The sequence below is a fragment of the Oncorhynchus gorbuscha genome, linkage group LG05 (assembly GCF_021184085.1).
Source record: "Oncorhynchus gorbuscha isolate QuinsamMale2020 ecotype Even-year linkage group LG05, OgorEven_v1.0, whole genome shotgun sequence".
Taxonomy (NCBI): Eukaryota; Metazoa; Chordata; class Actinopteri; order Salmoniformes; family Salmonidae; genus Oncorhynchus; species Oncorhynchus gorbuscha.
The window spans coordinates 91,494,866-91,521,019 of record NC_060177.1 but is presented as its reverse complement, the minus strand read 5'-3'; the positions used below and the strand labels follow the sequence as shown (position 1 = coordinate 91,521,019).

At 50.2% G+C, this 26,154-nt stretch overlaps 2 protein-coding genes across 10 annotated transcripts in view; both read right to left on the bottom strand.

The window, feature by feature from the left end:
- Window positions 1-24,573, bottom strand: part of LOC124036662 (sodium-dependent phosphate transporter 2-like) — a 116,092-nt gene extending 91,519 nt beyond the window's left edge. For 4 of the 9 annotated variants that reach the window (XM_046351487.1, XM_046351498.1, XM_046351489.1 and 1 more), the window contains exon 1: window positions 24,389-24,573. The gene's annotated coding sequence lies outside the window, so the exon portion shown is untranslated. Of the gene's footprint in view, window positions 1-24,261 lie in introns of all 9 variants that reach the window. The other 5 variants (XM_046351488.1, XM_046351494.1, XM_046351492.1 and 2 more) reach the window with 3 other exon arrangements.
- LOC124034962 lies at window positions 2,634-3,520 on the bottom strand. The gene is made up of 2 exons (XM_046348352.1): window positions 3,316-3,520; window positions 2,634-3,077 (listed from the first exon to the last, which is right to left on the bottom strand). Exons 1-2 carry the CDS (start codon window positions 3,505-3,507, stop codon window positions 2,634-2,636), a joined length of 636 nt encoding a protein of 211 aa, XP_046204308.1. The 5' UTR covers window positions 3,508-3,520.
- Window positions 24,574-26,154: the final 1,581 nt, after the last annotated feature.

The window sequence follows — 26,154 nt, the reverse complement described above, 5'->3', positions numbered from 1 at the left end:
TACAAGAGGGTCTCTCTCCAGGAACATGGTTGGAAAGCTTTGCTCTAAAGTGTTTTGGCTTGTTTCTGGAACAGGTACATACCAACCTCATTCTTGCCCCAGAAATCTTCTCTTTCTGCTCCTAAATGACTACATGACTAAAAGCAGCAATATAATAACTCAATACCAAACGAACAATTCCGGCAGACTGTGTGACTCGGTGCAAAACCCATCCAGTGGGTTGGAGAGTGAGGCTGAGGCCGAGGGAGGGGGGTCGGATCAGTCCATAGCTACAATCACAGTAGCTCATAGTTTGTTGGTAAGCTAAGCCCCATAGTCATTAGCATAGTTTACAGCAGGGCACGAGAACAGACAGACACTGTGTGTCACAATGCTTGAATACACATTCTACCAGGAAAGGACACAGGATCAGAGCTAATGACAACCTGGCCACGGGGTAACTGGGCCGAGACTAGAACAAGTTGAAGAACCTGAGCCAAAACTAGAGCAGAGTGACAGGAAAAGCAGAACAGAACACTGGTATAGTCCTACCTACGGGTACCTAACTGGGTCAAACACAGACATTTGCTGAAACAAGCTCTTTTTTTTTTCGTGACCTCTGGTACATTCTAATGCCTTGATTCCACCAGTAAAATACACAGTTAGTTCAATGAATTAATATGTTACCTCGAGGATTGGTAAAAAATGTATATATATTAGCTGTTGAATGACCGAAAATGTATGAATCCGGTGTAAGTCATTTCGGATATTGTCTAGGCCAGGGGTTCCCAACCTTTTTTTTGCTTACTGTACCACCAACTAAATGTTGCTCTGACCGGAGAACCCACTCATGTACATTTTACCAGTATGCCTTTTGTCTCATGAGTCTTCTAAAGTACCCCCTGTGGAGAGACCAAGTACCCCCAAGGGTCCTAGTACCCCCTGTGGAGAGACCAAGTACCCCCAGAGGTCCTAGTACCCCCTGTGGAGAGACCAAGTACCCCCAGGGGCCCTAGTACCCCCTGTGGAGAGACCAAGTACCCCCAGGGTCCCCCCTGTGGGAGGCAGGGGCCCTAGTACCCCTGTGGAGAGAGGGGCCCTAGTACCCCCTGTGGAGAGACCAAGTACCCCCAGGGGCCCTAGTACCCCCTGTGGAGAGACCAAGTACCCCCAGGGGCCCTAGTACCCCCTGTGGAGAGACCAAGTACCCCCAGGGGCCCTAGTACCCCCTGTGGAGAGACCAAGTACCCCCAGGGGTCCTAGTACCCCCTGTGGAGAGACCAAGTACCCCCAGGGGCCCTAATACCCCTGGTAGGGAACCACTGGTCAAGGCCTATATTTATTTTAATTTTATTTTACCTTTATTTAACTACGCAAGTCAGTTAAGAACACATTCTTATTTTCAATGACGGCCTAGGAACAGTGGGTTAACTGCCCGTTTAATTGGCTCAGCTGCTGTGGACACTTTGGGGAAGAAAAAAAAAGCAATGTGTCGTTTTGTAACTCGGATGAATTCTCTAACAGTTTGGCCTGTCAATCAATCACTAGTGGGTGGGACTGTCAGGGAAGGGGGCAGGATGTTTGATATTCGGTAGGGTTTAAACGTAACCTTTATTTTACTAGGCAAGTCCGTTAAGAACAAATTCTTATTTACAATGATGGCCTAGGAACAGTTTTCTGCTTTCTGTTTATTAAAGCCCATATTTAATAGGTACCTGCCTCCCCCCCTCTAACCGCCAGGCTCGCCAGGCTACCTGGCGAGCCTGGCGGTTAGAGGGTGGAGGCAGGTAGCCTGGCGGTTAGGGGGAGGCAGGTAGCCTGGCGAGCCTGGCGGTTAGAGGGGGAGGCAGGTAGCCTGGCGAGCCTGGCGGTTAGAGGGGGAGGCAGGTAGCCTGGCGGTTAGAGGGGAGGCAGGTAGCCTGGCGAGCCTGGCGGTTAGAGGGGGAGGCAGGTAGCCTGGCGAGCCTGGCGGTTAGAGGGGGAGGCAGGTAGCCTGGCGGTTAGAGGGGGAGGCAGGTAGCCTGGCGAGCCTGGCGGTTAGGGGGAGGCAGGTAGCCTGGCGAGCCTGGCGGTTAGAGGGGGAGGCAGGTAGCCTGGCGGTTAGAGGGGGAGGCAGGTAGCCTGGCGAGCCTGGCGGCTAGAGGGGGAGGCAGGTAGCCTGGCGAGCCTGGCGGTTAGAGGGGGAGGCAGGTAGCCTGGCGAGCCTGGCGGTTAGAGGGGGAGGCAGGTAGCCTGGCGAGCCTGGCGGTTAGAGGGGGGAGGCAGGTAGCCTGGCGAGCCTGGCGGTTAGGGGGGGGAGGCAGGTAGCCTGGCGGTTAGAGGGGGAGGCAGGTAGCCTGGCGAGCCTGGCGAGCCTGGCGGTTAGAGGGGGGCAGGTAGCCTGGCGAGCCTGGCGGTTAGAGGGGGAGGCAGGTAGCCTGGCGAGCCTGGCGGTTAGAGGGGGAGGCAGGTAGCCTGGCGAGCCTGGCGGTTAGAGGGGGGGAGGCAGGTAGCCTGGCGGTTAGAGGGGGGGGGCAGGTACCTATTAAATATGGGCTTTAATAAACAGAAAGCAGCAGTTGATTACTCCATTGTCGACACTTTAAATCACATCAGTAAAACCTATATAAACATGTTTAATACCATATTGTTATAATGACATTAGTTTTTATATTTTACACCAGAATGAGGCTCTCTTCACTACCCATCATCATGAGGCTCTCTTCACTACCCATCATCATGAGGCTCTCTTCACTACCCATCATCATGAGGCTCTCTTCACTACCCATCACCATGAGGCTCTCTTCACTACCCATCATCATGAGGCTCTCTTCACTACCCATCATCATGAGGCTCTCTTCACTACCCATCATCACCAGGAGGCTCTCTTCACTACCCATCATCATGAGGCTCTCTTCACTACCCATCACCATGAGGCTCTCTTCACTACCCATCACCATGAGGCTCTCTTCACTACCCATCATCATGAGGCTCTCTTCACTACCCATCACCATGAGGCTCTCTTCACTACCTATCATCATGAGGCTCTCTTCACTACCCATCACCATGAGGCTCTCTTCACTACCCATCATCATGAGGCTCTCTTCACTACCCATCATCTCTTCACTACCCATCATCATGAGGCTCTCTTCACTACCCATCATCATGAGGCTCTTCTTACCCATCATCATGAGGCTCTCCATCACCCATCATCATGAGGCTCTCTTCACTACCCATCACCAGGCTCTCTTCACTACCCATCATCATGAGGCTCTCTTCACTACCCATCATCATGAGGCTCTCTTCACTACCCATCATCATGAGGCTCTCTTCACTACCCTCTTCACTACCCATCACCATGAGGCTCTCTTCACTACCCATCATCATGAGGCTCTCTTCACTACCCATCATCATGAGGCTCTCTTCACTACCCATCATCATGAGGCTCTCTTCACTACCCATCATCATGAGGCTCTCTTCACTACCCATCATCATGAGGCTCTCTTCACTACCCATCATCATGAGGCTCTCTTCACTACCCATCATCATGAGGCTCTCTTCACTACCCCCATCATCATGAGGCTCTCTTCACTACCCATCATCATGAGGCTCTCTTCACTACCCATCATCATGAGGCTCTCTTCACTACCCATCATCATGAGGCTCTCTTCACTACCCATCATCATGAGGCTCTCTTCACTACCCATCATCATGAGGCTCTCTTCACTACCCATCATCATGAGGCTCTCTTCACTACCCATCATTTCCTGTGGTGAACATCTTCATCCAATGTTGTCATCATTTATTTGCAAACTAAATTATTATTTTTTAAATAAATAAAAATAACAAAATCGCCAAAAAGCAGTAGGAGCCAAATGAACGGCTCTTTGACAGATGTGATGACAATCCGTTCACCTAAAAGATCTGTTGAAAATGAGCTGTTTGTTGGCGAACAACCCAACGAAACGTTTAAGGTCTCCTGATCCTGTGTTTACCACAGACCTTATATTCGTCTTTTATTTTTAAATAAAATAAAAAATAAAATAATCCCCATAGGCTTTGACCAACGAGCCATGGCTGAGTTAGTGCCTACTGAAAAAAAAGACACCAATACTATTGATCTCTATGAGCAGCAGAAAGACAACGAGTAGGGGGCTTTGACCAACGAGCCATGGCTGAGTTAGTGCCTACTGAAAAAAAAGACACCAATACTATTAATCTCTATGAGCAGCAGAAAGACAGCAGGGGGCTTTGAAAGACAACTGAAAAAAAAGACACCAATACTATTGATCTCTACGAGCAGCAGAAAGACAACGAGTAGGGGGCTTTGACCAACGAGCCATGGCTGAGTTAGTGCCTACTGAAAAAAAAGACACCAATACTATTAATCTCTATGAGCAGCAGAAAGACAACGAGTAGGGGGCTTTGACCAACGAGCCATGGCTGAGTTAGTGCCTACTGAAAAAAAAGACACCAATACTATTGATCTCTACGAGCAGCAGAAAGACAACGAGTAGGGGGCCAGTACATTGCAATAAACTCTTTTGAACTATTAACAGAAAATATTTACAAAATAATACATAGACGAGTAGGTCAAAGAGATCGGGACGCACAACCGCGTTTCGACTTGCAAGCGCCATGCACTACCAACTGAGCTACAGAGGACCACATTAATACAAACAACAACAAAAAAGCAAGTCACACCATTGTCTACAGGGAAAATACGAGCCGGCTATAATTTTGCAGTAAACACAACTTTACAGTTGCAAACATAAATTCAGACAAGAAAAATGTCTCAACATAATAATAAAACATTTAACAAAAATGTATAAATACACTAGATGACTGATAGGAGGCGCTGTGTTGAAGCCACCGCACCTCCATCTTGGTATTCCCCCACCGTTCAAAAAAATAAGAATTTATGGAATCTATAGAAATTAATGTATTAACGCCTGCATTCATTTTAGCCACATTTATTAAAGTCTCTGTACTATAATACATACTTTTAAATTATATTAGCTAAACAAAATATATAAAGTCCATAAAAACTTTTTCCTTAAAATATCACTACAACAATAGAAATGCATGTCATTTTGTCTATGAATCATTTAATTAAAATACCGTATATAATAATAATAATGATGATAATGTGCCAATATGGCCGACCATTGGCTTCAAAGCCTCTCGAGCCTCTAAATACGGAGACACACAATTAAAAAAGACAAGACGGGAACTTAATTTAGCCAACGAAAATGTCTCAGCAGAATTAAACAAAAACACGTTTAGCATATTTAAAAAACTGGTTAAAGAATAATTAAATAGACATGCAATAACAATAATAAATCATAATAATAAACAATAATAATAAATTATTATAAACTAAAAAGTTCCAAAATTGCATCCTACTTGAATAGCGAGTTGCAGTAGTCTGCATACAGCCTTGCCAACGGTCTTCTCATTTCTGTCCACTACAATATAAAAACGAAGGGAATTCCCCTTGTAGGTTTTTTTTTTACATATAGGACCATATTCTCTAACTTTTGTTTTAACTTCAGTGGAAAAGGCCTTCGTCTTCGCAATCAATGGTAGCCTAGGCCAAGCACCCCCCCCCCTCTCAGCAGCAGCATGCACACAAGGAGTGAGAGAATGGTGCTGAAGTGTGAATTCAGGGTGTATGAAAGATAAATTGTCCGGGGCTGCCTATCAGCTTTTAATTTAAAAATCAGCCAAAAACAAGCATTTACAGGCCAACGGAAACCCTGGCGCGCGCGTGTGTGTGTGTGTGTGTGTGTGTGTGTGTGTGTGTGTGTGTGTGTGTGTGTGTGTGTGTGTGTGTGTGTGTGTGTGTGTGTGTGTGTGTGTGTGTGTGTGTGTGTGTGTGTGTGTGTCTAAGAGAGCATGATAATAAACAGAGAAGTTAATCTACTATCTCATCATAATGCCGGTCATACCTTTATTCATTAAGACTCCGCATAGAGGAAAACAAGCCAAGCTCTGCATTGCCCTGCGCTATCCTCTCCCACAGTCATTACTGGCCCTATTGCCCTGCGCTATCCTCTCCCACAGTCATTACTGGCCCTATTGCCCTGCGCTATCCTCTCCCACAGTCATTACTGGCCCTATTGCCCTGCGCTATCCTCTCCCACAGTCATTACTGGCCCTATTGCCCTGCGCTATCCTCTCCCACAGTCATTACTGGCCCTATTGCCCTGCGCTATCCTCTCCCACAGTCATTACTGGCCCTGTGCTATCCTCTCCCACAGTCATTACTGGCCCTGTGCTATCCTCTCCCACAGTCATTACTGGCCCTGTGCTATCCTCTCCCACAGTCATTACTGGCCCTGTGCTATCCTCTCCCACAGTCATTACTGGCCCTATTGCCCTGCGCTATCCTCTCCCACAGTCATTACTGGCCCTATTGCCCTGCGCTATCCTCTCCCACAGTCATTACTGGCCCTATTGCCCTGCGCTATCCTCTCCCACAGTCATTACTGGCCCTATTGCCCTGCGCTATCCTCTCCCACAGTCATTACTGGCCCTATTGCCCTGCGCTATCCTCTCCCACAGTCATTACTGGCCCTATTGCCCTGCTCTATCCACTCCCACAGTCATTACTGGCCCCATTGCCCTGCGCTATCCTCTCCCACAGTCATTACTGGCCCCATTGCCCTGCGCTATCCTCTCCCACAGTCATTACTGGCCCCATTGCCCTGCGCTATCCTCTCCCACAGTCATTACTGGCCTTATTGCCCTGCTCTATCCTCTCCCACAGTCATTACTGGCCCTATTGCCCTGCGCTATCCTCTCCCACAGTCATTACTGGCCCTATTGCCCTGCGCTATCCTCTCCCACAGTCATTACTGGCCCTATTGCCCTGCGCTATCCTCTCCCACAGTCATTACTGGCCCTATTGCCCTGCGCTATCCTCTCCCACAGTCATTACTGGCCCTATTGCCCTGCGCTATCCTCTCCCACAGTCATTACTGGCCCTATTGCCCTGCACTATCAATATATAATAATAATAATAATAATATATGCCATTTAGCAGACGCTTTTATCCAAAGCGACTTACAGTCATGTGTGCATACATTCTACGTATGGGTGGTCCCGGGGATTGAACCCACTACCCTGGCGTTACAAGCGCCATGCTCTACCAACTGAGCTACAGAAGGACCATCCCACAGTCATTACTGGCCCTGTGCTATCCTCTCCCACAGTCATTACTGGCCCTATTGCCCTGCGCTATCCTCTCCCACAGTCATTACTGGCCCTATTGCCCTGCGCTATCCTCTCCCACAGTCATTACTGGCCCTATTGCCCTGCGCTATCCTCTCCCACAGTCATTACTGGCCCTGTTGCCCTGCGCTATCCTCTCCCACAGTCATTACCGGCCCTATTGCCCTGCGCTATCCTCTCCCACAGTCATTACTGGCCCTGCGCTATCCTCTCCCACAGTCATTACCGGCCCTATTGCCCTGCGCTATCCTCTCCCACAGTCATTACTGGCCCCATTGCCCTGCTCTATCCTCTCCCACAGTCATTACTGGCCCCATTGCCCTGCGCTATCCTCTCCCACAGTCATTACTGGCCCCATTGCCCTGCGCTATCCTCTCCCACAGTCATTACTGGCCCTATTGCCCTGCGCTATCCTCTCCCACAGTCATTACTGGCCCTATTGCCCTGCGCTATCCTCTCCCACAGTCATTACTGGCCCTGTTGCCCTGCGCTATCCTCTCCCACAGTCATTACTGGCCCTATTGCCCTGCGCTATCCTCTCCCACAGTCATTACTGGCCCTATTGCCCTGCGCTATCCTCTCCCACAGTCATTACTGGCCCTATTGCCCTGCGCTATCCTCTCCCACAGTCATTACTGGCCCTATTGCCCTGCACTATCAATATATAATAATAATAATAATAATATATGCCATTTAGCAGACGCTTTTATCCAAAGCGACTTACAGTCATGTGTGCATACATTCTACGTATGGGTGGTCCCGGGGATTGAACCCACTACCCTGGCGTTACAAGCGCCATGCTCTACCAACTGAGCTACAGAAGGACCATCCCACAGTCATTACTGGCCCTGTGCTATCCTCTCCCACAGTCATTACTGGCCCTATTGCCCTGCGCTATCCTCTCCCACAGTCATTACTGGCCCCATTGCCCTGCGCTATCCTCTCCCACAGTCATTACTGGCCCTATTGCCCTGCGCTATCCTCTCCCACAGTCATTACTGGCCCTATTGCCCTGCGCTATCCTCTCCCACAGTCATTACTGGCCCTATTGCCCTGCGCTATCCTCTCCCACAGTCATTACTGGCCCTGTTGCCCTGCGCTATCCTCTCCCACAGTCATTACTGGCCCTATTGCCCTGCGCTATCCTCTCCCACAGTCATTACTGGCCCTGCGCTATCCTCTCCCACAGTCATTACGGCCCTATTGCCCTGCGCTATCCTCTCCCACAGTCATTAGTCATTACTGGCCCCATTGCCCTGCTCTATCCTCTCCCACAGTCATTACTGGCCCCATTGCCCTGCGCTATCCTCTCCCACAGTCATTACTGGCCCCATTGCCCTGCGCTATCCTCTCCCACAGTCATTACTGGCCCTATTGCCCTGCGCTATCCTCTCCCACAGTCATTACTGGCCCTATTGCCCTGCGCTATCCTCTCCCACAGTCATTACTGGCCCTGTTGCCCTGCGCTATCCTCTCCCACAGTCATTACTGGCCCTATTGCCCTGCGCTATCCTCTCCCACAGTCATTACCGGCCCTATTGCCCTGCGCTATCCTCTCCCACAGTCATTACTGGCCCTGCGCTATCCTCTCCCACAGTCATTACCGGCCCTATTGCCCTGCGCTATCCTCTCCCACAGTCATTACTGGCCCTATTGCCCTGCGCTATCCTCTCCCACAGTCATTACTGGCCCTATTGCCCTGCGCTATCCTCTCCCACAGTCATTACTGGCCCTATTGCCCTGCTCTATCCTCTCCCACAGTCATTACTGGCCCTATTGCCCTGCGCTATCCTCTCCCACAGTCATTACTGGCCCTATTGCCCTGCGCTATCCTCTCCCACAGTCATTACTGGCCCTATTGCCCTGCTCTATCCTCTCCCACAGTCATTACTGGCCCCATTGCCCTGCGCTATCCTCTCCCACAGTCATTACTGGCCCTATTGCCCTGCGCTATACTCTCCCACAGTCATTACTGGCCCTATTGCCCTGCGCTATCCTCTCCCACAGTCATTACTGGCCCCATTGCCCTGCGCTATCCTCTCCCACAGTCATTACTGGCCCTATTGCCCTGCTCTATCCTCTCCCACAGTCATTACTGGCCCTATTGCCCTGCGCTATCCTCTCCCACAGTCATTACTGGCCCTATTGCCCTGCTCTATCCTCTCCCACAGTCATTACTGGCCCTATTGCCCTGCGCTATCCTCTCCCACAGTCATTACTGGCCCTATTGCCCTGCTCTATCCTCTCCCACAGTCATTACTGGCCCTATTGCCCTGCGCTATCCTCTCCCACAATCATTACTGGCCCTATTGCCCTGCGCTATCCTCTCCCACAGTCATTACTGGCCCTATTGCCCTGCTCTATCCTCTCCCACAGTCATTACCGGCCCTATTGCCCTGCTCTATCCTCTCCCACAGTCATTACTGGCCCTATTGCCCTGCTCTATCCTCTCCCACAGTCATTACTGGCCCTATTGCCCTGCGCTATCCTCTCCCACAGTCATTACTGGCCCTATTGCCCTGCGCTATCCTCTCCCACAGTCATTACTGGCCCTGCTCTATCCTCTCCCACAGTCATTACTGGCCCTATTGCCCTGCTCTATCCTCTCCCACAGTCATTACTGGCCCTATTGCCCTGCTCTATCCTCTCCCACAGTCATTACTGGCCCTATTGCCCTGCGCTATCCTCTCCCACAGTCATTACTGGCCCCATTGCCCTGCGCTATCCTCTCCCACAGTCATTACTGGCCCTGCTCTATCCTCTCCCACAGTCATTACTGGCCCTATTGCCCTGCTCTATCCTCTCCCACAGTCATTACTGGCCCTATTGCCCTGCTCTATCCTCTCCCACAGTCATTACTGGCCCTATTGCCCTGCGCTATCCTCTCCCACAGTCATTACTGGCCCCATTGCCCTGCGCTATCCTCTCCCACAGTCATTACTGGCCCTATTGCCCTGCGCTATCCTCTCCCACAGTCATTACTGGCCCTATTGCCCTGCGCTATCCTCTCCCACAGTCATTACTGGCCCTATTGCCCTGCTCTATCCTCTCCCACAGTCATTACTGGCCCTATTGCCCTGCTCTATCCTCTCCCACAGTCATTACTGGCCCTATTGCCCTGCGCTATCCTCTCCCACAGTCATTACTGGCCCTATTGCCCTGCGCTATCCTCTCCCACAGTCATTACTGGCCCTGTGCTATCCTCTCCCACAGTCATTACTGGCCCTATTGCCCTGCGCTATCCTCTCCCACAGTCATTACTGGCCCTATTGCCCTGCTCTATCCTCTCCCACAGTCATTACTGGCCCTATTGCCCTGCGCTATCCTCTCCCACAGTCATTACTGGCCCTATTGCCCTGCTCTATCCTCTCCCACAGTCATTACTGGCCCTATTGCCCTGCTCTATCCTCTCCCACAGTCATTACTGGCCCTATTGCCCTGCGCTATCCTCTCTCACAGTCATTACTGGCCCTATTGCCCTGCGCTATCCTCTCCCACAGTCATTACTGGCCCTATTGCCCTGCTCTATCCTCTCCCACAGTCATTACTGGCCCTATTGCCCTGCTCTATCCTCTCCCACAGTCATTACTGGCCCTATTGCCCTGCTCTATCCTCTCCCACAGTCATTACTGGCCCTATTGCCCTGCTCTATCCTCTCCCACAGTCATTACTGGCCCTATTGCCCTGCGCTATCCTCTCCCACAGTCATTACTGGCCCATTGCCCTGCGCATCCTCTCCCACAGTCATTACTGGCCCTATTGCCCTGCGCTATCCTCTCCCACAGTCATTACTGGCCCTGTGCTATCCTCTCCCACAGTCATTACTGGCCCTATTGCCCTGCGCTATCCTCTCCCACAGTCATTACTGGCCCCATTGCCCTGCGCTATCCTCTCCCACAGTCATTACTGGCCCTGTGCTATCCTCTCCCACAGTCATTACTGGCCCTGTGCTATCCTCTCCCACAGTCATTACTGGCCCTGTGCTATCCTCTCCCACAGTCATTACTGGCCCTGTGCTATCCTCTCCCACAGTCATTACTGGCCCTGTGCTATCCTCTCCCACAGTCATTACTGGCCCTATTGCCCTGCGCTATCCTCTCCCACAGTCATTACTGGCCCTATTGCCCTGCTCTATCCTCTCCCACAATCATTACTGGCCCTATTGCCCTGCGCTATCCTCTCCCACAGTCATTACTGGCCCTATTGCCCTGCGCTATCCTCTCCCACAGTCATTACTGGCCCTATTGCCCTGCGCTATCCTCTCCCACAGTCATTACTGGCCCTATTGCCCTGCGCTATCCTCTCCCACAGTCATTACTGGCCCTATTGCCCTGCTCTATCCTCTCCCACAGTCATTACTGGCCCTATTGCCCTGCGCTATCCTCTCCCACAGTCATTACTGGCCCTGTGCTATCCTCTCCCACAGTCATTACTGGCCCTATTGCCCTGCTCTATCCTCTCCCACAGTCATTACTGGCCCTATTGCCCTGCGCTATCCTCTCCCACAGTCATTACTGGCCCTATTGCCCTGCTCTATCCTCTCCCACAGTCATTACTGGCCCTATTGCCCTGCGCTATCCTCTCCCACAGTCATTACTGGCCCTATTGCCCTGCTCTATCCTCTCCCACAGTCATTACTGGCCCTATTGCCCTGCGCTATCCTCTCCCACAGTCATTACTGGCCCTATTGCCCTGCGCTATCCTCTCCCACAGTCATTACTGGCCCTATTGCCCTGCGCTATCCTCTCCCACAGTCATTACTGGCCCCATTGCCCTGCGCTATCCTCTCCCACAGTCATTACTGGCCTTATTGCCCTGCTCTATCCTCTCCCACAGTCATTACTGGCCCTATTGCCCTGCGCTATCCTCTCCCACAGTCATTACTGGCCCTATTGCCCTGCGCTATCCTCTCCCACAGTCATTACTGGCCCTATTGCCCTGCGCTATCCTCTCCCACAGTCATTACTGGCCCTATTGCCCTGCGCTATCCTCTCCCACAGTCATTACTGGCCCTATTGCCCTGCGCTATCCTCTCCCACAGTCATTACTGGCCCTATTGCCCTGCGCTATCCTCTCCCACAGTCATTACTGGCCCTATTGCCCTGCGCTATCCTCTCCCACAGTCATTACTGGCCCTGTGCTATCCTCTCCCACAGTCATTACTGGCCCTATTGCCCTGCGCTATCCTCTCCCACAGTCATTACTGGCCCCATTGCCCTGCGCTATCCTCTCCCACAGTCATTACTGGCCCTGTGCTATCCTCTCCCACAGTCATTACTGGCCCTGTGCTATCCTCTCCCACAGTCATTACTGGCCCTGTGCTATCCTCTCCCACAGTCATTACTGGCCCTGTGCTATCCTCTCCCACAGTCATTACTGGCCCTGTGCTATCCTCTCCCACAGTCATTACTGGCCCTGTGCTATCCTCTCCCACAGTCATTACTGGCCCTATTGCCCTGCGCTATCCTCTCCCACAGTCATTACTGGCCCTATTGCCCTGCTCTATCCTCTCCCACAATCATTACTGGCCCTATTGCCCTGCGCTATCCTCTCCCACAGTCATTACTGGCCCTATTGCCCTGCGCTATCCTCTCCCACAGTCATTACTGGCCCTATTGCCCTGCGCTATCCTCTCCCACAGTCATTACTGGCCCTATTGCCCTGCGCTATCCTCTCCCACAGTCATTACTGGCCCTATTGCCCTGCTCTATCCTCTCCCACAGTCATTACTGGCCCTATTGCCCTGCGCTATCCTCTCCCACAGTCATTACTGGCCCTGTGCTATCCTCTCCCACAGTCATTACTGGCCCTATTGCCCTGCTCTATCCTCTCCCACAGTCATTACTGGCCCTATTGCCCTGCGCTATCCTCTCCCACAGTCATTACTGGCCCTATTGCCCTGCTCTATCCTCTCCCACAGTCATTACTGGCCCTATTGCCCTGCGCTATCCTCTCCCACAGTCATTACTGGCCCTATTGCCCTGCTCTATCCTCTCCCACAGTCATTACTGGCCCTATTGCCCTGCGCTATCCTCTCCCACAGTCATTACTGGCCCTATTGCCCTGCGCTATCCTCTCCCACAGTCATTACTGGCCCTATTGCCCTGCGCTATCCTCTCCCACAGTCATTACTGGCCCCATTGCCCTGCGCTATCCTCTCCCACAGTCATTACTGGCCTTATTGCCCTGCTCTATCCTCTCCCACAGTCATTACTGGCCCTATTGCCCTGCGCTATCCTCTCCCACAGTCATTACTGGCCCTATTGCCCTGCGCTATCCTCTCCCACAGTCATTACTGGCCCTATTGCCCTGCACTATCCTCTCCCACAGTCATTACTGGCCCTATTGCCCTGCGCTATCCTCTCCCACAGTCATTACTGGCCCTATTGCCCTGCGCTATCCTCTCCCACAGTCATTACTGGCCCTATTGCCCTGCGCTATCCTCTCCCACAGTCATTACTGGCCCTATTGCCCTGCGCTATCCTCTCCCACAGTCATTACTGGCCCTATTGCCCTGCTCTATCCTCTCCCACAGTCATTACTGGCCCTATTGCCCTGCGCTATCCTCTCCCACAGTCATTACTGGCCCTGTGCTATCCTCTCCCACAGTCATTACTGGCCCTATTGCCCTGCTCTATCCTCTCCCACAGTCATTACTGGCCCTATTGCCCTGCGCTATCCTCTCCCACAGTCATTACTGGCCCTATTGCCCTGCTCTATCCTCTCCCACAGTCATTACTGGCCCTATTGCCCTGCGCTATCCTCTCCCACAGTCATTACTGGCCCTATTGCCCTGCTCTATCCTCTCCCACAGTCATTACTGGCCCTATTGCCCTGCGCTATCCTCTCCCACAGTCATTACTGGCCCTATTGCCCTGCGCTATCCTCTCCCACAGTCATTACTGGCCCTATTGCCCTGCGCTATCCTCTCCCACAGTCATTACTGGCCCCATTGCCCTGCGCTATCCTCTCCCACAGTCATTACTGGCCTTATTGCCCTGCTCTATCCTCTCCCACAGTCATTACTGGCCCTATTGCCCTGCGCTATCCTCTCCCACAGTCATTACTGGCCCTATTGCCCTGCGCTATCCTCTCCCACAGTCATTACTGGCCCTATTGCCCTGCGCTATCCTCTCCCACAGTCATTACTGGCCCTATTGCCCTGCGCTATCCTCTCCCACAGTCATTACTGGCCCTATTGCCCTGCGCTATCCTCTCCCACAGTCATTACTGGCCCTATTGCCCTGCGCTATCCTCTCCCACAGTCATTACTGGCCCTATTGCCCTGCGCTATCCTCTCCCACAGTCATTACTGGCCCTGTGCTATCCCTCTCCCACAGTCATTACTGGCCCTATTGCCCTGCGCTATCCTCTCCCACAGTCATTACTGGCCCCATTGCCCTGCGCTATCCTCTCCCACAGTCATTACTGGCCCTGTGCTATCCTCTCCCACAGTCATTACTGGCCCTGTGCTATCCTCTCCCACAGTCATTACTGGCCCTGTGCTATCCTCTCCCACAGTCATTACTGGCCCTGTGCTATCCTCTCCCACAGTCATTACTGGCCCTGTGCTATCCTCTCCCACAGTCATTACTGGCCCTATTGCCCTGCGCTATCCTCTCCCACAGTCATTACTGGCCCTATTGCCCTGCTCTATCCTCTCCCACAATCATTACTGGCCCTATTGCCCTGCGCTATCCTCTCCCACAGTCATTACTGGCCCTATTGCCCTGCGCTATCCTCTCCCACAGTCATTACTGGCCCTATTGCCCTGCGCTATCCTCTCCCACAGTCATTACTGGCCCTATTGCCCTGCGCTATCCTCTCCCACAGTCATTACTGGCCCTATTGCCCTGCTCTATCCTCTCCCACAGTCATTACTGGCCCTATTGCCCTGCGCTATCCTCTCCCACAGTCATTACTGGCCCTGTGCTATCCTCTCCCACAGTCATTACTGGCCCTATTGCCCTGCTCTATCCTCTCCCACAGTCATTACTGGCCCTATTGCCCTGCGCTATCCTCTCCCACAGTCATTACTGGCCCTATTGCCCTGCTCTATCCTCTCCCACAGTCATTACTGGCCCTATTGCCCTGCGCTATCCTCTCCCACAGTCATTACTGGCCCTATTGCCCTGCTCTATCCTCTCCCACAGTCATTACTGGCCCTATTGCCCTGCGCTATCCTCTCCCACAGTCATTACTGGCCCTATTGCCCTGCGCTATCCTCTCCCACAGTCATTACTGGCCCTATTGCCCTGCGCTATCCTCTCCCACAGTCATTACTGGCCCCATTGCCCTGCGCTATCCTCTCCCACAGTCATTACTGGCCTTATTGCCCTGCTCTATCCTCTCCCACAGTCATTACTGGCCCTATTGCCCTGCGCTATCCTCTCCCACAGTCATTACTGGCCCTATTGCCCTGCGCTATCCTCTCCCACAGTCATTACTGGCCCTATTGCCCTGCGCTATCCTCTCCCACAGTCATTACTGGCCCTATTGCCCTGCGCTATCCTCTCCCACAGTCATTACTGGCCCTATTGCCCTGCGCTATCCTCTCCCACAGTCATTACTGGCCCTATTGCCCTGCGCTATCCTCTCCCACAGTCATTACTGGCCCTATTGCCCTGCGCTATCCTCTCCCACAGTCATTACTGGCCCTATTGCCCTGCGCTATCCTCTCCCACAGTCATTACTGGCCCTATTGCCCTGCGCTATCCTCTCCCACAGTCATTACTGGCCCTATTGCCCTGCGCTATCCTCTCCCACAGTCATTACTGGCCCTATTGCCCTGCGCTATCCTCTCCCACAGTCATTACTGGCCCCATTGCCCTGCGCTATCCTCTCCCACAGTCATTACTGGCCCTATTGCCCTGCGCTATCCTCTCCCACAGTCATTACTGGCCCCATTGCCCTGCGCTATCCTCTCCCACAGTCATTACTGGCCCTATTGCCCTGCGCTATCCTCTCCCACAGTCATTACTGGCCCCATTGCCCTGCGCTATCCTCTCCCACAGTCATTACTGGCCCTATTGCCCTGCGCTATCCTCTCCCACTGTCATTACTGGCCCTATATGCACCCATAGGTTACTCAGTAATACTCAGTAAAACAGGACTGTGTGAAACCTCCCTCTCCTCTCTCCCAATCGTATCACTCCCTCCCTCTCCACCTATAGTATTCTCTCTCTCACTATCACATCATTCCCCTCCTCTCTCACTATCACATCATTCCCCTCCTCTCTCACTATCGTATCATTCCCCCCCTCTCTCACTATCACATCATTCCCCCCCTCTCTCACCATCACATCATTCCCCCTCTCTCACCATCACATCATTCCCCCCTCTCTCACTATCGTATCATTCCCCCCTCTCTCACTATCGTATCATTCCCCCCTCTCTCACTATCACATCATTCCCCCCTCTCTCACTATCGTATCATTCCCCCTCTCTCCTTCATTCCCCCTCTCTCACTATCGTATCATTCCCCCCTCTCTCACTATCGTATCATTCCCCCCTCTCTCACTATCGTATCATTCCCCCTCTCTCCTTCTCTCCCCCTCTCTCACTATCGTATCATTCCCCCTCTCTCCTTCTCTCCCCTCTCTCACTATCGTATCATTCCCCCTCTCTCACTATCGTATCATTCCCCCCTCTCTCACTATCGTATCATTCCCCCTCTCTCCTTCTCATTCCCCCTCTCTCACTATCGTATCATTCCCCCTCTCTCACTATCGTATCATTCCCCCTCTCTCCTTCTCTCCCCCTCTCTCACTATCGTATCATTCCCCCTCTCTCCTTCTCTCCCCCTCTCTCACTATCGTATCATTCCCCCTCTCTCACTATCGTATCATTCCCCCTCTCTCACTATCGTATCATTCCCCCTCTCTCACTATCGTATCATTCCCCCCTCTCTCACTATCGTATCATTCCCCCCTCTCTCACTATCGTATCATTCCCCCCTCTCCACCTATAGTATTCTCTCTCTCACTATCGTATCATTCCCCCTCTCTCACTATCGTATCATTCCCCCCTCTCTCACTATCGTATCATTCCTCCTCTCTCACTATCACATCATTCCCCCCTCTCTCCCATCATATCATTCCCCCTCTCCTTCTCTCTATCGTATCATTCCCCCTCTCCCCATCATATCATTCCCCCTCTCTCTTCTTCTCTCCCTCTCTCTATCGTATCATTCCCTCTCTCTATCGTATCATTCCCTCTATCGTATCATTCCCTCTATCGTATCATTCCCTCTATCGTATCATTCCCTCTATCGTATCATTCCCTCTATCGTATCATTCCCTCTATCGTATCATTCCCTCTATCGTATCATTCCCTCTATCGTATCATTCCCTCTATCGTATCATTCCCTCTATCGTATCATTCCCTCTATCGTATCATTCCCTCTATCGTATCATTCCCTCTCTCCCTCTATGGTATCACTGCCAGTTAAACCGTTAACTAGGTTGTCTTATTAGATCCCCCATTTATCTCTATCTCCCTCTTTTCTCTGTCTGTATATCTGTCTGTATCCCTACCATCTATTTTTATTTCAATTTGAGGGGCTTTATTGGCATGAGAAACAGGTTTACATTGGATCTCTATCAATTAACTCCCAGAGTTTTTTTTATTGACCTAGGCAAGTTAGTTAAAAACAAATTCTTATTTACAATGACGGCCTACCGGGGAACAGTGGGGTTAACTGCCTTGTTCAGGGGCAGAACGACAGATTTTTTATCTTGTAAGCTCGGGGGATTCGATCCTGCAACCTTTCGGTTACTGGCCCAACACTCTGACCACTAGGCTACCTGCTGGTTACTAGTCCAACACTCTAACCACTAGGCTACCTGCTGGTTACTAGCCCAATGCTCTGACCACTAGGCTACCTGCTGGTTACTGGCCCAACACTCTGACCACTAGGCTACCTGCTGGTTACTAGTCCAACACTAACCACTAGGCTACCTGCTGGTTACTAGTCCAACACTAACCACTAGGCTACCTGCTGGTTACTAGTCCAACACTCTAACCACTAGGCTACCTGCTGGTTACTAGTCCAACGCTCTAACCACTAGGCTACCTGCTGGTTACTAGTCCAACGCTCTGACCACTAGGCTACCTGCTGGTTACTAGTCCAACACTAACCACTAGGCTACCCGCTGGTTACTAGTCCAACACTAACCACTAGGCTACCTGCTGGTTACTAGTCCAACACTCTAACCACTAGGCTACCACTAGGCTACCTGCTGGTTACTAGTCCAACGCTCTAACCACTAGGCTACCTGCTGGTTACTAGTCCAACACTAACCACTAGGCTACCTGCTGGTTACTAGTCCAACACTAACCACTAGGCTACCTGCTGGTTACTAGTCCAACGCTCTGACCACTAGGCTACCTGCTGGTTACTAGTTCAACACTCTAACCACTAGGCTACCTGCTGGTTACTAGTCCAACACTCTAACCACTAGGCTACCTGCTGATTACTAGTCCAACACTCTAACCACTAGACTACCTGCTGGTTACTAGTCCAACACTCTAACCACTAGGCTACCTGCTGGTTACTAGTCCAACGCTCTAACCACTAGGCTACCTGCTGGTTACTAGTCCAACACTCTAACCACTAGGCTACCTGCTGGTTACTAGTCCAACACTAACCACTAGGCTACCCGCTGGTTACTAGTCCAACACTAACCACTAGGCTACCTGCTGGTTACTAGTCCAACACTCTAACCACTAGGCTACCTGCTGGTTACTAGTCCAACACTCTAACCACTAGGCTACCACTAGGCTACCTGCTGGTTACTAGTCCAACGCTCTAACCACTAGGCTACCTGCTGGTTACTAGTCCAACACTAACCACTAGGCTACCTGCTGGTTACTAGTCCAACGCTCTGACCACTAGGCTACCTGCTGGTTACTAGTCCAACACTCTAACCACTAGGCTACCTGCTGGTTACTAGTCCAACGCTCTAACCACTAGGCTACCTGCTGGTTACTAGTTCAACACTCTGACCACTAGGCTACCTGCTGGTTACTAGTCCAACACTCTAACCACTAGGCTACCTGCTGGTTACTAGTTCAACACTCTGACCACTAGGCTACCTGCTGGTTACTAGTCCAACACTCTAACCACTAGGCTACCTGCTGGTTACTAGTCCAACGCTCTAACCACTAGGCTACCTGCTGGTTACTGGTCCAACACTCTAACCACTAGGCTACCTGCTGGTTACTAGTCCAACACTCTAACCACTAGGCTACCTGCTGATTACTAGTCCAACACTCTAACCACTAGACTACCTGCTGGTTACTAGTCCAACACTCTAACCACTAGGCTACCTGCTGGTTACTAGTCCAACGCTCTAACCACTAGGCTACCTGCTGGTTACTAGTCCAACACTCTAACCACTAGGCTACCTGCTGGTTACTAGTCCAACACTAACCACTAGGCTACCTGCTGGTTACTAGTCCAACGCTCTAACCACTAGGCTACCTGCTGGTTACTAGTCCAACACTCTAACCACTAGGCTACCTGCTGGTTACTAGTCCAACACTCTAACCACTAGGCTACCTGCTGGTTACTAGTCCAACACTAACCACTAGGCTACCTGCTGGTTACTAGTCCAACGCTCTAACCACTAGGCTACCTGCTGGTTACTAGTCCAACACTCTAACCACTAGGCTACCTGCTGGTTACTAGTCCAACACTCTAACCACTAGGCTACCTGCTGGTTACTAGTCCAACGCTCTAACCACTAGGCTACCTGCTGGTTACTAGTCCAACACTCTAACCACTAGGCTACCTGCTGGTTACTAGTCCAACACTCTAACCACTAGGCTACCTGCTGGTTACTAGTCCAACGCTCTAACCACTAGGCTACCTGCTGGTTACTAGTCCAACACTCTAACCACTAGGCTACCTGCTGGTTACTAGTCCAACGCTCTAACCACTAGGCTACCTGCTGGTTACTAGTCCAACACTAACCACTAGGCTACCTGCTGGTTACTAGTCCAACGCTCTAACCACTAGGCTACCTGCTGGTTACTAGTCCAACGCTCTAACCACTAGGCTACCTGCTGGTTACTAGTCCAACACTAACCACTAGGCTACCTGCTGGTTACTAGTCCAACACTAACCACTAGGCTACCCGCTGGTTACTAGTCCAACACTAACCACTAGGCTACCTGCTGGTTACTAGTCCAACACTCTAACCACTAGGCTACCACTAGGCTACCTGCTGGTTACTAGTCCAACGCTCTAACCACTAGGCTACCTGCTGGTTACTAGTCCAACACTAACCACTAGGCTACCTGCTGGTTACTAGTCCAACACTAACCACTAGGCTACCTGCTGGTTACTAGTCCAACGCTCTGACCACTAGGCTACCTGCTGGTTACTAGTTCAACACTCTGACCACTAGGCTACCTGCTGGTTACTAGTCCAACACTCTAACCACTAGGCTACCTGCTGGTTACTAGTCCAACGCTCTGACCACTAGGCTACCTGCTGGTTACTAGTCCAACACTCTAACCACTAGGCTACCTGCTGGTTACTAGTTCAACACTCTGACCACTAGGCTACCTGCTGGTTACTAGTCCAACACTCTAACCACTAGGCTACCTGCTGGTTACTAGTCCAACACTCTAACCACTAGGCTACCTGCTGATTACTAGTCCAACACTCTAACCACTAGACTACCTGCTGGTTACTAGTCCAACACTCTAACCACTAGGCTACCTGCTGGTTACTAGTCCAACGCTCTAACCACTAGGCTACCTGCTGGTTACTAGTCCAACACTCTAACCACTAGGCTACCTGCTGGTTACTAGTCCAACACTCTAACCACTAGGCTACCTGCTGATTACTAGTCCAACACTCTAACCACTAGGCTACCTGCTGGTTACTAGTCCAACACTAACCACTAGGCTACCTGCTGGTTACTAGCCCAATGCTCTGACCACTAGGCTACCTGCTGGTTACTGGCCCAACACTCTGACCACTAGGCTACCTGCTGGTTACTAGTCCAATGCTCTGACCACTAGGCTACCTGCTGGTTACTAGTCCAACACTCTAACCACTAGGCTACCTGCTGGTTACTAGTCCAACGCTCTAACCACTAGGCTACCTGCTGGTTACTAGTCCAACGCTCTGACCACTAGGCTACCTGCTGGTTACTAGTCCAACACTAACCACTAGGCTACCCGCTGGTTACTAGTCCAACACTAACCACTAGGCTACCTGCTGGTTACTAGTCCAACACTCTAACCACTAGGCTACCTGCTGGTTACTAGTCCAACACTCTAACCACTAGGCTACCACTAGGCTACCTGCTGGTTACTAGTCCAACGCTCTAACCACTAGGCTACCTGCTGGTTACTAGTCCAACACTAACCACTAGGCTACCTGCTGGTTACTAGTCCAACGCTCTGACCACTAGGCTACCTGCTGGTTACTAGTCCAACACTCTAACCACTAGGCTACCTGCTGGTTACTAGTCCAACGCTCTAACCACTAGGCTACCTGCTGGTTACTAGTTCAACACTCTGACCACTAGGCTACCTGCTGGTTACTAGTCCAACACTCTAACCACTAGGCTACCTGCTGGTTACTAGTTCAACACTCTGACCACTAGGCTACCTGCTGGTTACTAGTCCAACACTCTAACCACTAGGCTACCTGCTGGTTACTAGTCCAACGCTCTAACCACTAGGCTACCTGCTGGTTACTGGTCCAACACTCTAACCACTAGGCTACCTGCTGGTTACTAGTCCAACACTCTAACCACTAGGCTACCTGCTGATTACTAGTCCAACACTCTAACCACTAGACTACCTGCTGGTTACTAGTCCAACACTCTAACCACTAGGCTACCTGCTGGTTACTAGTCCAACGCTCTAACCACTAGGCTACCTGCTGGTTACTAGTCCAACACTCTAACCACTAGGCTACCTGCTGGTTACTAGTCCAACACTAACCACTAGGCTACCTGCTGGTTACTAGTCCAACGCTCTAACCACTAGGCTACCTGCTGGTTACTAGTCCAACACTCTAACCACTAGGCTACCTGCTGGTTACTAGTCCAACACTCTAACCACTAGGCTACCTGCTGGTTACTAGTCCAACACTAACCACTAGGCTACCTGCTGGTTACTAGTCCAACGCTCTAACCACTAGGCTACCTGCTGGTTACTAGTCCAACACTCTAACCACTAGGCTACCTGCTGGTTACTAGTCCAACACTCTAACCACTAGGCTACCTGCTGGTTACTAGTCCAACGCTCTAACCACTAGGCTACCTGCTGGTTACTAGTCCAACACTCTAATCACTAGGCTACCTGCTGGTTACTAGTCCAACACTCTAACCACTAGGCTACCTGCTGGTTACTAGTCCAACGCTCTAACCACTAGGCTACCTGCTGGTTACTAGTCCAACACTAACCACTAGGCTACCTGCTGGTTACTAGTCCAACACTCTAACCACTAGGCTACCTGCTGGTTACTAGTCCAACACTCTAACCACTAGGCTACCTGCTGGTTACTAGTCCAACACTCTAACCACTAGGCTACCTGCTGGTTACTAGTCCAACGCTCTAACCACTAGGCTACCTGTCACTCCTGATGCACACAAAGGCTGATAATAACCACCCAATCCTGGGTGCATTATAAAAAGAGAGACCGTAGGGGGAAGTAGTCTGTACAATAGAATATACAATAAGGACCTCCAGTTGCCCTGCAGAGATTAAGATCCAGTGACAAGGTCTGTACCTCGCAGCTGGGCGTCAAATGATGGCACAGGCAGAGAGACAGGCCAGCTGGGCGTCAAATGATGGCACAGGCAGAGACAGGCCAGCTGGGCGTCAAATGATGGCACAGGCAGAGAGACAGGCCAGCTGGCGGCAGTGATTTGAAGCATACACATGCGTCGACCAGCAGCAGCGATTCCCAAAACTCGGTCCTCGGGACCCTGAGGTGTGAACGTTTAGGTTGTCCTAGCACTACACAGCTGATTCAAATCAAAATAAAAATGCTGTTGGTCACATACGCGCGTTTAGCAGATGTTAATGTGGGGGTAGCGAAATGCTTACGTTCCTACCTCCTTGTAAGATATCTAACAAGTAGTATCTAACAATTTCACAACATATACACAATACACACATCTAAGTAAAGGAATGAATTAAGAATATATAAATATATGGACGAGCAATGTCAGCTAATCAACTATCAAGCTTTGATCACGTGAATCAGCTGTGTAGAGAACCAAAAGCTTTGATCATGTGAATCAGCTGTGTAGAGAACCAAAAGCTTTGATCATGTGAATCAGCTGTGTAGAGAACCAAAAGCTTTGATCATGTGAATCAGCTGTGTAGAGAACCAAAAGCTTTGATCATGTGAATCAGCTGTGTAGAGAACCAAAAGCTTTGATCATGTGAATCAGCTGTGTAGAGAACCAAAAGCTTTGATCATTTGAATCAGCTGTGTAGAGAACCAAAAGGTGCATATCGTTTTGGGGTCCTGGGGACAGAGTTTGGGAAACGCTGGGCTATCGCCACTCCGGGGAGTCCAGTGCGCAGGTCCGGTCGACCGTCGAAAGAGCATCGCCACATAAACGCCGAAAGCTCATCTCGACAACAGATCACCTCCACTCTGGAAATCATGGCTACTCGCACCACCGAGTTACGTACCCGACCAGTCAATGACTAGGCAACTTAAAAATCTCCCCGGTCGACATTTGTGTTAAATTTAGTTTAGAAAATGGTACATTAGTAGCCTAAAGCATAACAGTAGCAGGCAGCAGCCCATATTCACCCGGCTGAGAAAAAGAGAGCAGCGGGAATGAGACTAGTAGACTATGACAACCAAACACGTGTTATAGACATTTACCGACTAGACTTAATTATCATTAGGACTAGTGGCTCTATTATAGCCAACATAACTCACCCTGGTCGCAACAATGTCGTTCCTATCAAAGTATCAATTGTTTCGTTCCGTGTATTCCGGAGTAGACTAGTTGAGGCTATATGGGCAACATTGTGCCCAATAATGGTATGATTATTGTTACGAATGTTGACACTTACCAGGCCTGTTGTGGAAGGCATCGCCCTGTAGGCTCGACCACCATGTGGATGGATATGATTCAGAGAATTTACCCTTAGCAGAAAATCAACACGATAAAATCGGACACACACAGAGCAATATAAATACACTTACACGAGCGAAATACGACACCCGTTCTTTTCCCCCGACCGCTTAAACGTTCTCCTTTTCCCAGAACTAAACGTCTAGCTGTCGTCTGATGGCTTTTTGAAGCTCCGTCGAAAAATGTCCAGATTCCGACACACTCTCAGTTCAGTATGTCCCCCTGCTCTACACGTGTGTCATGAACAACATTAGCGTGACCAGAGTAGTGGAATCGGCGGGTTGCCATCAAAATAAAAGTCCCCCGTTGAAACTGATGAAAATAGTGGAATCATGCCACAATTGGACTAGATAAGCAAGGTTGTAATGTTGTTAAATAAATTCAACAAAAGACAATGATTCGTTAATTTGACCAAATTCAATATTTTGAAATCGCACAATTTCAATATTGAATTTGGGGCATACCATTTAATGGACCCAAGATCTATAGGTAAGGCAATATACATTGCAACATAAGCAGGCTATGCCACCATTGCAATCCTGAAGTCTGTACACAGTACGATTTCAACAGATTTGTACTTTTATGTGTCAAATTATTGTATTTTATTGAATTTATATAAAAATACTCCAACCTCGTTTAGCATTATATATGGTTCTAAGATGAACTTAGCCTTAATTTAGATGCTTTTGGGAAACCGGGTCCAGCTCTCAGGGGCGGACTGGGACCAGAAACCGGCCCTGCTATTTCTAACAGGACCGTTTTTGTCCTTAAGGCCGCCCATACTGGCCCATTTCTTTCCTTAAGGCCACCCACACTGGCCCATTTCAGGGTAGCCTAGTGGTTAGAGTGTTGGACTAGTAACCGAAAGGTTGCAAGTTCAAATCCCCGAACTGACAAGGTACAACTCTGTTGTTCTGCCCGTGAACAGGCAGTTAACCCACTGTTCCTAGGCCTTCATTGTAAATAAAAATTTGTTCTTAACTGACTTGCCTAGTTAAATAAAGGTAAAATAAAAATACATTTAAAAAGAAAAGTTGTATCAAAAAACAAGGCTTTGGTGGAAATGTGATGTGCTGTGTATCTATACCCTGTTTAAACCAGACTGAAAGCTGTTCTCACTCTTCTGGTTTTACCAGGCTATCTAATGTGAATCATCCCTGGGTCAAAGAGACAGACAGGATTGCAGTGACGTGTCCAGACTAGCCCCTGGGTGTGGTGGTATTCTGGGGTCTGAGAAATGAAAAATGTGTTTGAGTAGAACAGATCAGACTGTCAATCAGGTAGAATCAGGAATCCCATCAGCTCTATTCGTTGCATTTCTAGCTGAAATGTTTGGAATGTTTCCTCTGGCTTGTTGGAACGGAACACACCTCTGGTTTGAGCTTACGTACCCTATCAACCCACACACACCGCTTATCTACTCTCCCTCTCTCTCTGTCTCTCTCTGTCTCTCTCTCTTTGTCTCCCTCTCTGTGTCTCTCTCTGTCTCTGTCTCTCTCTCTCTCTGTGTGTCTCTCTCTGTCTCTCTCTCTGTCTCTCTCTCTCTCTCTCTTCGTCTCTCTCTCTTTGTCTGTCTCTCTCTCTCTTTGTCTCTCTCTCTTTGTCTCTCTCTCTCTCTTTGTCTCTCTCTCTCTCTGTCTCTCTCTCTCTCTCTCTTTGTTTCTCTCTTTGTCTCTCTCTTTGTCTCTCTCTCTTTGTCTCTCTCTCTCTTTGTCTCTCTGAGTGTGTGTTTCAAATAAACCTTCACAAACACCAATATGTCCCTAGGGGACTCAATAAATCCCATCCCAACAAGGTGTTCTACCATAGTCACATGCCCAACCAAAGCCCA

Coding starts and splice junctions, on each gene's coding strand:
- LOC124034962 (XM_046348352.1), bottom strand. CDS start 3,507: ATGATGATGGGTAGTGAAGAGAGCCTCATGATGATGGGTAGTGAAGAG. Junction 3,078..3,315: donor GTAGTGAAGAGAGCCTCATG/GTGATGGGTAGT, acceptor GGTAGTGAAGAG/ATGATGGGTAGTGAAGAGAG.